This window comes from Pyricularia grisea, assembly GCF_004355905.1.
Source record: "Pyricularia grisea strain NI907 chromosome Unknown Pyricularia_grisea_NI907_Scaffold_1, whole genome shotgun sequence".
Classification (NCBI taxonomy): domain Eukaryota; kingdom Fungi; phylum Ascomycota; class Sordariomycetes; order Magnaporthales; family Pyriculariaceae; genus Pyricularia; species Pyricularia grisea.
Window position 1 is genome coordinate 385390 of NW_022156716.1, and position 11274 is coordinate 396663.

Genomic DNA, 11274 nt, shown 5'->3' on the forward strand with positions numbered 1-11274 from the left:
ACTGTACCCATAAAGGTACCTTGGCTTGAAACCTCCTGCTGACCCTGAAATGGGGTACTTTACCGCTTCAATAGACAGAGAAAAAAAAAACTAAACTTCTGGGGCTGGTAGTATACCAGACCCTTGGCAATAAGGGTCGGTCTGCACCTTTTAGCGGGGCTTCGGCAACTTGTTCCTGAGCAACCCATAGAAAAACCCCCGCTTTAGTGCTCACATTGTCGAATCAAATTCTCCGATGGGTTGTAGTCTAAAGCTTGCACGGGCCTCTCTCCTTTTGACTTGCACACCTCTGCGTCTTTCTAATCTCGTTGCGGTTAAAATTGCTCGACGTTAACGCAGAATAGCTTAGCTCGCTGAGCATTTAACGATCTCCACAGACACGTCTCGCCGACCGCGATAACCTTCCGCACTGTTTTTGCAGGACTGTGGTCTTACTGTATCATCGTTCACACATTATTCGTTGACTTTTTGTTCTTCTCATTATGCATGTGGCCTCGCACCTCGCATCCACCCATATACCCATCACATATCTGATCAAGCACCGTTGCTGTTGTCCTCGACCTCGCAAAACGCCTTGAAAAAGTGGAACTCCTCTCCATCACCTAGCGAATCCGCCTCGAGCACGCACTGAGCCGTCGACCCGACAAAGTACACCCAACCCTCCTTGATGTCCTTGACCGTCGGTCCGACCGAGATTTTGCCACTCCCCTTTGTGCAAATGACGATGCTTGGCCCTTCGATCGGATCAAAGGTGGCCTTGGCTTCATTGGCCTTCAGCACACCGCGCAGCACGCTGAACTCCTCAATGGGAGGGTCGTAAAGTAGTACTTCGGATCCGGACTTGAAGGCCGCCATGTTGAGCTTGACATAGGGATACTCGGTTGGTTGCATCTTTTGCTCGTCGATGGGCGCCGAATCGTACGTCAGCATGTCGACCAGAGTCGGCACATCCTTGAACTTGGGCGTGAAGCCAGCCCGCACAACATTGTCCGACGCAGCCATGCACTCCATGATGTCGCCCGAGACGTAGGCATGGATGTCATCGGCCTGCAGGAACAGCGCCTCGCCGGGCTCAAGCGTGACAAAATTGCAGTAGAAGAGCACAAAGAGACCGTAATCGGCTCCGAACTGTCCGTGAAGCCTGGTGACTAGCTCCGCGAGCGTGGCGCCCGAGGTCGACGAGACACCCTTGGCTGCAAAATCGGCACCCTCCGATTCGGCGGCTGAAACTAGCTGCTTAGTGGCTTCGGCAAGTGCCGAATCAGACGCGTCCATGACAGCAGCAAAGGCCTCGCGCAAAGCCTTCTTCTTGGTAGCCACGTCTGCCTTTTCGTCCTTGGCAACCTCGACAAACTGCTTGGCCTTATCCTCGCCCACGAGACTCCTCAGCGCAGGGACGTTGTCCAGAAAGTGTGCAATCTCCTCCAGCGGACGGAACCCACAGAGACCCTCAAACGGGGTAATGGCGATGGCCATCTCTGGCTTGTGGTTGTCGTCGGGGTAGTTCTTGGGATCGCGCTCGTGTAGCTTCTCGGCCAGCTTCTTGTTGGGGTGCGCCTGGATCGAGAGGGCCTTGTTGATGGACAGGACCTTGAAAAGGAAAGGAAGCTTGTTGCCGTACTTTGAAATGACAGACGACGACAGAAACATCTGGTTCTCCTCTACGAGGTCGAGCAGCGTGCGGCCGGTATCGACATCCTTGGAGGGGTTTGAAGGGTGTGTTCCCATCCACAGCTCTGCGTAAGGCCTGTCGTCCTGGATTGAAAAGTCGTCGGCAGGCGTCGCGGCGGCAAATTTGGCAGCCGCCGACTCGGAGCCCTTCTTACCCCAGTCGTACGAGTTGACGCCGCATTGCAAGCGGAATAGAGGAACCTGCATATTGTCGGTATTGCTGGTTGATTGTGTGCTTCGTAGAGCTTGTTTTCGCAATTTGGATGTAGACATTGAGTAGCTAGCTGCCTTTTGAAGTGGGCAGCGAGTGGCCTTCGTCACCCTGATGTATTCCAGTGCACCACAGTGTGATGTGATGGCTCGAGAATAGGAGCTGTATGGATGGCGGGGTAAATGGCCTAGCTGTTTGTAAAGGTATGCGGAGCTGAACACCACTGGAGTAGACAGTGCATTTACTGTACTTTGTACTTGGCGTCTCTGGCACTCTGCTCTCCGAAGTGGGCGGGTAACCAGTTTAGGAACGCTACTGGACTCTTCGCTTGCATCATCGTCAAAATGGAAGCTGGCATTTAATCCTTTACTTTCAGCTTAGCCCAATTGCGCATCATATCCCATTGATATGCTCAACCTAATACTACATCGTCAACAATAAGGTTCTCGTTTAAATGGGAAAATCATCATTGGATGAGCGGCTCTGCTCCGGAACAGTTGGTGGTAACATCTAATCGCATCCTCCAACACGTGACGATTGTCATCTTCCTCATGCTCGCGTTTGGAAGCGCCTAATATTAGCTACCAGTGGTATATTGACGTAGGCGTGTTGCCCATATGAAGGCCTTTGATGATTTAGCGAACAGTTTGAACTTGTGCTCCTTCCCAAAACTTTAGGCACATCAGATGTACACCACGCCATTTTTTCTGTATTTATTTAAACGCTAGTTGGGTTCTACAGTACAATCTTGTTCCCATTCTTTCTAATACCGCGAATCCTTATTAAAACATCGACAACAATCCTTCCTACGAGACGCTACCTTGAATCATCGTCTCCATGTGATCAGGTGAGGGATTGAGCTATTGATTCATATCAGCAGTATCACAACTCCTTTTTTCCTCCTGGGCACGGTCGCGATTGAAACGGACTGCAAGAGTCGCGACGGGAGGCAAGTCAGTAGCGCCTTTTGTTTTTCCCCAGAATTTACGAGCCAACGACGGTAAGTCCACCCTCGCCCAAGTAATTCATGATGAATTTATCACTGTCGGTCCTTCCCCATGTTTACCCGGAATAGCCTCATTCACCAACGAAACATACGTTTGATTCTGCAAGCTACGGAGTAACCTACCTTACCTACCTACCTATTGCTATATTTCTTTTTTTTACTTTTTCACGTAAAATCACCCTTGGCATACACCGGTCTCGGCTTGTTCTGTTTTCCTTCTATAGAATTGAATTCCCCCACCTGCACGCACTTTATACAAAAAGCGAAAATAGAAAAACATAAAAAGAAATGTCAGGCTTATCAAAAGAATTAGAGAACCTCTCACACACATTCACGCCGAAACACACCTCTCCCATGGCGTCGCAGCGCAACAACAGGCCGGCGCGCGGCTCGAGTCGCAACGACAGTGCGGCCGAGGAGGTGCAGCTATGGGAGCAGATCCAGGGCGAACTGAGGCAGATCGTGGACCAGTTCAACGCGAGCACCGAGATCGGCAGGAAGATCAAGACCCAGGACCAGATCCTCAAGGAGAACCCTGGGCGGACCACCATGGACGCGACTTTCAATGTGCTTGAGGAGCTGCTCCGGTCGGGTGTTAAGACAAATGACGATCTGGTTGAAAAGATCCGCGCCGTCCGTACAAACATTGAAATTCTCAGCGCCCTTTCCAAGGCCAAGGACCCGAGCGGCTCTTCGGGCGGCAAGAGCAGCCAGCACCTGAATCCGTCGTCGGCCAGGAGTAGCGGCCTAGGTGGGTCGAGCCGTAACGCGAGCCGAGGCGCCACCGCCACGAGGGAGGCGAACCGGACTAAGGATAAGGAGGCCAAGGAGGCCAAAGAGGCCAAGGAGGCGTCGTCGCAAAAGGATCAGAGTTCTTTGTACGACTTTGATGGAGCCGAGTCACCCGTGCCGTCACCACACGGCAATCACACCGTTCGTAAGCTCGGCAGTGAGCGGTCTGCCGGTAGGGACAGCCTCCCACCGCGAGGTGACCGTGACACACCGTCCAAAGCCGACAGCGCCGAACCGCCGCAGCTCCCAGCGACTGGGTCGTCGGTGGCGTCATCCACGTCCGCGTCGGCGGCGGCGCTGCAGCGGTCCAAGGTCGTGTTTGCCAAGGGCCAAGACGTGGCGTTCAAACCCAAGCAGGCAAACAACAGCAGCAATAACGGTGACACGGCCGATTGGTTCCTGGGACGCGTTGCGGCCGTGTTGGGTGAGGGCAAGTCACGTCGTTACAAGGTTAAGGACGAGGACCCGGATGTGTCACCTGACGAGCGAAAAGAGTATCGCACCAGCGCCAGCAGCATGATACCCATCCCCGCCGCGGGCGAAAAGCTGTCCAGCCTGGACAAGGGCAAAATCGTGTTGGCTCTGTACCCGGACAGCACGACTTTTTACAAGGCCGAGGTCGAGAGCATCGACGCCGAGACGGGTAAGGTCAGTCTACGGTTTGAGGGCGAGGAGACCACGGGCACGTTGCAACTTGTCGAGAGGAGATTTGTTGTCGAGTACCGCCCATGACTACATTAATATTCATCGGTCTAGGTAGGGGATATGCAAGCCTCGTGCAACAGTACGGAGGTGGGATTTGTTTGGACATGAGGTAGATACCCAATACCCGGTATTTTTCCGTCTAAAATAGATATCAGCCTGGTCCTCCAGGATTTCACAGCGAAAAGCATACAGATATACCGCCCTGCATAACTAATAACGAATCTCGCCCCTTGTTATTGTTGATATCTGCAGCGCTCACATCTTTCCACAACGGTGTTTACAACATGTGTTCCCGAGGTCTAACAACTCCTAGGATAAGTTCTTTTCCGTGACCCCCGTTCCACCTAGCCCTCATAGCCTCCACCTGTGGGGCGGACGTCAACAACAACTTATGAGAAACATCATCACATGGGGATATGGTTTAGTGGTATAATGCTTCCTTAGCAACCTGAAGTTGCCTTGAATGGAAGAGGTCCCGAGTTCGATTCTTGGTGTCTCCATTGAAACGGCGTCGTGAAACCAATTTCGCGATGTATTTTTTGGTGTTTTGGTGGTTTGGTGATTTTTTTTTTTCTTCGTTGGTGTGGGGTGGGTGTGCGGTATCCCCACCTGTCACTAATATGCATATAACATCCAAATCGTCACCATACATACAATCACCAAAACCTTACCTTATATATATTTATCTTCCTCGATCGTTCCAGAAGGCATTCAGCTCATATGGTAGAACTAGCGAGACGGAGCTAAGTGGTTTAGCCGAGGACTGATCATTGGTGATAATAAAAATAGCCCAACAAGTACCTAATAGCAAATTATAAATACATACATAAATAACTACATATATATTAAATATCGTAATAATAATCCAGAAATTCTTTGGTATCGGAGCAAACCCTCAAGAAGTCTTAGCACACCAAAAGACCGACTTGTTTCTTCTTAAATACATGCGATTCTTTCCGATCTGCCTCGCGTGAAGCGTCTACTTGAAAAAAGGTCAATGCCCCATGGTGGCCAAACCACCACGCTAGACGCAGACTACGTGTCTATCATCATGGATCACCCCTGGCAAGAAAACCTCGCACCCTTCCTCCTGCAGCCCTTCTCTTTTCGCCAATGCCGCGCCTTGCTACCGCAACAGCCCTACCTACAATGGGCGGCAATATCGTCTCTCGTGAGGCTTCCGCCTGCACGTCATATGCTCGGCGCAGTACCCGTCAGGCACACCATATGCAGGGATTACTTTTTTCCTTGACCTTATTTGTTCCCTCCCATCCTTGATTTACGGTCCTTTTATGGTTTAGACTATGAAATTCTGATCAGCTATCGGGCAAAGGCCTATCACTGGCTTGGAGGGACGTCGGCGTTATAGACTAGATGGTGAGCCGCCTTGGGGGTGCCCATGATTGGCGTTGCCTATGGTGTTTGCCCCCCCAGGAGAGCGCGGAGAAATAGAAATAATTGCGGCTGCAGCGACAAAGGCTTAATCCTTTCAGTTTCCTTATTGGTCGCCAGACCTGTCAACAGTCACCCCAGAGCAAGATATACTACCGGTGTGGAGGGCGTCGTCACCGTCAGCTACACCATGCCTTGCCATGCAACGGCCCAGTGATATCATCCAAGAAGAGACATCGTCGCTTCTGGTGGTCGAGTGGGTGTGTGACTACCTTAGGCAATGTCTCAACGAGAGCCTGGTGATGCCTCGAATAGAAAGTATAGACGGTGTTGTCGGCGTGAGATGGGTTGGTTGCGCAGCACTGATCTCGCAGGTGTATAAAACACACGGCTGGCCCTTCCCTCCGGACGCTGATTTTTGGTGGTGTGCGATCCTCATCAAAGCCAAGCAGTTCGTCAACTCGAGAGAAACTCGTTCCTCCGCCTTGTACTCTGATCCTAAACAAGTTCTCGTACTTACCACCACAAGCCACGTTTGTGTTTCTCCCAAGAGTTCCCATCGTCAGTCAGTCTTGACCACGAACACACCATCAAAAGGAGCCAAGCTAACAGTCTCACCAAACAACGGCAAGAATAGCCTAAGACCAATCCGCGCCAGACACAATGAAGACTGCAAGCGCAACCACCCCAGCCCTCCTCCTCGCCGCCCTCCTTATCAGCTCTCCGGCAGGAATCTCGGCAACAACCACCGACGACGACGGGACGTTCTACATTGTCCGCAAGCCGCTGCCGCAGTCCTCCGTCTCGGCGTCGCGCCAACTGGCCACATCGCCGTATCCGGAGCTGAGCTTCGAGGAGGCCGTCGCCGCCATCAAGGAGGCCACGGCTGCAACCAACGGGAACCAGGATGGTGTCGCAACGACAACGACGACGACAACGACAACAGCCCTCGCGGTCAGGAACGAGGAGGCTGTCAACGTCGAAGGCTTGACGCAAAGAGTCACGGGTGGGGGTAACCAGTGGGGCTGTGTTACGCGCGGCATCTATTCCTACTGTGGTGGGCAATCTGGGTGGTCTGCTGGGTCGAGGTTGGATATGCCCGGGTGGGTGGTAGTGTCTGCCGGGGCGGTTGGATCGGCGATTCTGGTATGGTTGGCTTGAGGGGTCTGTGGATGTTGTCTGCATGGCTGTCTGACGAGCTAAAGCTTTTGTGCTCTGCTCCTTTTGAAACCTGTATCTTGTGCAATATGGGTGGCCAAACTGCTGTTTTCTTTCCTTGCTAGCAAAGCTGGTTCTATTGTTCTTTCTGTCAGTCACATGATAATTTCCTTTGTCAGTTAATAGAAACAAACATTCACTGATACTGCAAATCCTCAAAATGCCAGCAAAATAACTGTACATCCGTTACTGGTCTCGACTGGAGACGCCCAGCTCATCGGATTGGGAAGCTGAAAGACACGAACACAACACCTGGATTGGAATGCTTTGATGCTGTTGACCGCAAAAGGAAAAAAAATCAAAACCATCCCATTCACGCCACCGTTGTAACCGAAGTCCGGAAATTGTAATAACAGGCAAAACAAGATCGTCTTTTTGTTTGCATTGTTCTCATCTCGATCCGAGCCCAAGCCAAGCCCAAGCCCGGCAATACATGATGCCAACGCCCATGTGAGTATATTTTCCCCCAACCATTTTTGTGATGTTCGTTCCCCAAAAGATGCCGAAACGAGGGGCGTAAGGGAGGAAAGTAGAATATGTTGAGAACGACGCGACGAGTAAAAACCCCAGAATGCCCTGCAATGCGCCGATTGTTCGTAGAAATCGTCTATTTGTCCTTCTTCGCCTTGGCACCCTTGACCTTTGCCGTACCACGGAGGGTCTTCTGCCTGTTCTTGCGCTGCTTGCCTGTGAGGAAGAAAATATCCATTGTCAGCAAAAAAAAAAAAAAAAAAAAAAAAAAAAAAAAAAAAAAAAAAAAAAAAAAACGAAGTCAAGATTTGGAGGGGAAAACATACGCTGTTGCCTGCTGGCCTTCTCGACCTTGGTGGCCTTGCCGATACGCACCAACCTGTAGCGGGGCTCGAACTTCTGGAGGGCCTCGGGAGAGTCGTAGATCAGGGCGAAGCCGGTGGTCTTGCCACCACCGAACTGAGTCCTCAGGCCGAAGACGCTGACCTGGTCCTTGGTAGCCTTGTACATGGCCGAAAGCTTCTCACGGAGCTCATCCTTGGAGATGTTGGGGCGGGTCGGGTGCAGGATGTCACTGTTGGGGCGCGTCCATGGTTAGTGTCTTTGCTCGTGCTTGTATTTTTGCTGGTGGCTCGTATGGGTTTGGTGGCGGCGTATCGATCGGGAGTTGAAGTCGGCCGTTGATCGTAGAGCTGGTAGTCGAAGTTTGTCGCAATTCCGGTTCTTCCGACCAACATGATCGATCCTCCGTGTCGCCGCCACCAAATTTCCAAACCACGTATCTGTGATTTTCCTCCAAACACCACAAAAACCGTCGACAAGGGAAGTTCACTCACACGACCATCTGCTTGCGACCCAGAAGAGGGTTGCGGATGAACTTGCGCGTGCGCAGAGTGACGGGGGTATCGTCGGCCATGTTTGCGACTGCTGTGGTTTGGTGTGATATTGAACCTAGTCGTCGACACGAGAGAGGGCGGAGGAGAATGCAGGACGAGGCTTCGGGTTCAAAATGGCGTTTGTTAATTTTCGACTGCTTGCTCAATCGCAGTGCATCGATTAGCGGAGCCCTGCCACTGGCTGATTGGACGGGCGGGGCCTTGGTCCATTTTCCCAATTGTGAGCCCTAACGAAAATGGAGTAGCGGCCTCAGGCCAACCAGGCGGGGTTTCTCTTCCTCTTGTCCCACCCAGTCTCGATTTTTCGAGTGGCTGTTGACAGACACCAGCCACACTTCTCTTGACAGCTCACGCCACAGTGACGCCAGTCGCGCCAAATCTTGGCGGGCCGTTCCCAGGCCGACGTCAAGACAAAGTTGATTTGATTCAGCCGACCGGGGGCACATCGGCATCCATTATCAACGCTAATGAAGAGGACATCGCAGATTCGCCATTAATATCAGCTTCTACTCTAATTCTAATTGCCTTTCATCAAGATCACACGTATTATCGGTCATATTTGCATGCGCGATTGATACAGAGAAGTGTCGGACTTTCGACTTGTAAACAAGTCAACATGTCGGTCCTACTGGAAACCAGCGCAGGCGACATCGTCATCGACTTGCTGGTCGACTATGCGCCCAAACTATGCGAAAACTTTTTGAAGCTCTGCAAGGTCAAATACTACAACTTCTCGCCTGTTCATTCTGTTCAGAAAAACTTTTCGTTCCAAACTGGTGATCCCCTCGGACCCATGGCTCCTCAATCCGACGGCGGTAGCAGCATATGGGGATTACTATCGGGCGACCCCGCCAAGCGAAGGTTTCCAGCCCTCTTCCACCCAAAGCTCCGTCATGCCGAGCGCGGTACCGTCAGTATGGCTACGGCGCCCCATCCTACGGACCCCGACACGCGACTGGCGGGTTCGCAGTTCATCGTGACGCTGGGCGAAGACACGGATTTCATTGACGGCAAGGCGGCCATTTTCGGCAAAGTGGTCGAGGGCTTTGACACACTTGAGAAGATAAATGAGGCCATCGTCGACGAAAAAGGACATCCTCTCGTCGATATTCGCATCAAACACACTGTCATCCTCGACGATCCCTACCCTGATCCGGCCGGCCTTAGGGAGCCCAGCAGCTCGCCACCCCCGACATCTGCGCAGATTGCCACGGTGCGCATCGCCGAAGACGAGGCTGAGAAGCTTGCGGAGGAAGATCCCGAGGGCGACGAGGACCGCGCTGCTGCGGCAGAGAAGCAGCGGCGTGAGCGGGAGGCCAAGGCGCAGGCCTTGACTCTGGAGATGATGGGTGATCTGCCGTTCGCTGAGGTCAAGCCTCCCGAGAACGTGCTGTTCGTTTGCAAACTCAACCCCGTTACCCAGGACGCCGACCTGGAACTTATCTTTAGCCGGTTCGGGAAAATCCTCTCGTGCGAGGTCATCAGGGATTCCAAGACGGGTGACAGCCTGCAGTACGCGTTCATCGAATTTGAGGACAAGGCGGCCTGCGAGACGGCGTACTTCAAGATGCAGGGTGTTCTCATCGATGACCGCCGCATACATGTCGATTTCAGTCAGAGCGTCAGCAAGTTGAGCAACGCATGGCGGACGGACGCCAACGACAAGCGTAGAAAACAGGCTGCCAAAGGTCGTGGCGGCTGGGGTGGAGTTGACGAGCTGGAAAAGTGGCGCAAGTACAGAGAAGACGACGGGCGGGACGATCGGCCGGATAGCTACGGGATGGTTTACGGCAAGGAAGAGATGCAAGGTCGGCACGAGCGTCAAAAGGCGGGTCCTGGTCGCGACGCTGAGAAGCCTCGTGAGGGTGCGGGTGACCGTGAGAGTTACGATGAAAGACGAGACAGGGGCTTTGATTCAAGAAGAAGGAGTCGCAGTCGGAGTCCGCGAAGAGAACGGCACCGAGACTCACGAGATGTGCGGCGTCGGGATGATCGAGATGTGGATTCTAAGAGCCGTGGCGAACGTAGCCGTCATGATAGGGATCGAGGTCAAGACCGCCATAATCGTGGTCATGACTACGATAGAGATCGTCGTCGTGATAAGGATCGACGTGATGATTACAGGAGACGATGAGCGACTGTCGCTCGCAGTCCCGCAAAAGGATAGACCACGATCAACGGGACGGACGCCGACGAGGTAGCTTCTGTATACGGGTTGACATAGTAGTTGAGTCTGACCTCCCGAAGTGAGTCTAGCATCCGCTCCATCTCGACGTCCTGAGGTTTTCAACGGGATTGTCACATTCGACCCAGCTGTTGGCAACTACTACCGCCTTACATGTCCAAGGATGGCTTAATATGCATCACTTCATCGTTGGAATTCGAATAGTGGAACGGTGGTCAAATCGAGGTGCACAGCAGACCAGAGCCCACTCTTAAGCCTCGGTTCAATAATTGCCTAGGCTTTTTCCTAGGACCGTCCCCGGCCGTGGGATTAGAACTAGGCACAATGCTTTGAGATGGAACAGCCGTGCAGAACTTGCACTCACAGCATGACACGTAAGTTCGCATGACCGATGGCCTCATGTACAGTTGAAGTTTGTAGGTTCCATGCGATGTGTCATGGTTAAAGCAACAAGAAGCGAAGAATGATTCTAATTTCATTCAACAACGCGGAATTGCTGGATGGGTGCGAGACCTGATGGTGCTACACGATACGGCCGCTCGCTTGCTACTGCTCAAGACTGACGGAAGTCAACAGCAACAGCATTAGTGCGGTTCGCCGATGTCCGCCTAGGCAATTGACTCTTCCTTGTGGTGCTAATCCGCCTGCCTGCCTATCTCACATGGATTGGGTGTCATACCTTGCATCCAATAAACAAACAATCGTGACTCAATTTTATTTCCCCCCC

The 11274-nt window shown here is 52.4% G+C and overlaps 5 protein-coding genes across 5 annotated transcripts; 3 read left to right on the forward strand and 2 right to left on the reverse strand.

Moving 5' to 3' along the window:
* Window positions 1-534: 534 nt before the first annotated feature.
* Window positions 535-1878, reverse strand: PgNI_00089 (uncharacterized protein; the record flags this gene model as incomplete). Its single annotated transcript, XM_031120173.1, has 1 exon — window positions 535-1878. The coding sequence occupies one exon, from the start codon at window positions 1876-1878 to the stop codon at window positions 535-537; it is 1344 nt and encodes a 447-aa protein (XP_030988305.1).
* Window positions 1879-3242: 1364 nt separating this feature from the next.
* PgNI_00090 (uncharacterized protein) lies at window positions 3243-4412 on the forward strand (the record flags this gene model as incomplete). The annotated part of the gene is made up of 1 exon (XM_031120174.1): window positions 3243-4412. One exon carries the CDS (start codon window positions 3243-3245, stop codon window positions 4410-4412), a length of 1170 nt encoding a protein of 389 aa, XP_030986901.1.
* Window positions 4413-6440: 2028 nt separating this feature from the next.
* Window positions 6441-6938, forward strand: PgNI_00091 (uncharacterized protein; the record flags this gene model as incomplete). The annotated part of the gene is made up of 1 exon (XM_031120175.1): window positions 6441-6938. The coding sequence occupies one exon, from the start codon at window positions 6441-6443 to the stop codon at window positions 6936-6938; it is 498 nt and encodes a 165-aa protein (XP_030986902.1).
* Window positions 6939-7044: 106 nt separating this feature from the next.
* Window positions 7045-8510, reverse strand: PgNI_00092 (uncharacterized protein). The gene is made up of 3 exons (XM_031120176.1): window positions 8303-8510; window positions 7793-8040; window positions 7045-7682 (listed from the first exon to the last, which is right to left on the reverse strand). The coding sequence occupies exons 1-3, from the start codon at window positions 8380-8382 to the stop codon at window positions 7603-7605; spliced, it is 408 nt and encodes a 135-aa protein (XP_030986903.1). The 5' UTR covers window positions 8383-8510; the 3' UTR covers window positions 7045-7602.
* Window positions 8511-8978: 468 nt separating this feature from the next.
* PgNI_00093 (uncharacterized protein) lies at window positions 8979-10563 on the forward strand (the record flags this gene model as incomplete). Its single annotated transcript, XM_031120177.1, has 2 exons — window positions 8979-10239; window positions 10268-10563. The coding sequence occupies 2 exons, from the start codon at window positions 8979-8981 to the stop codon at window positions 10561-10563; spliced, it is 1557 nt and encodes a 518-aa protein (XP_030986904.1).
* Between the last annotated feature and the right edge of the window lie 711 nt (window positions 10564-11274).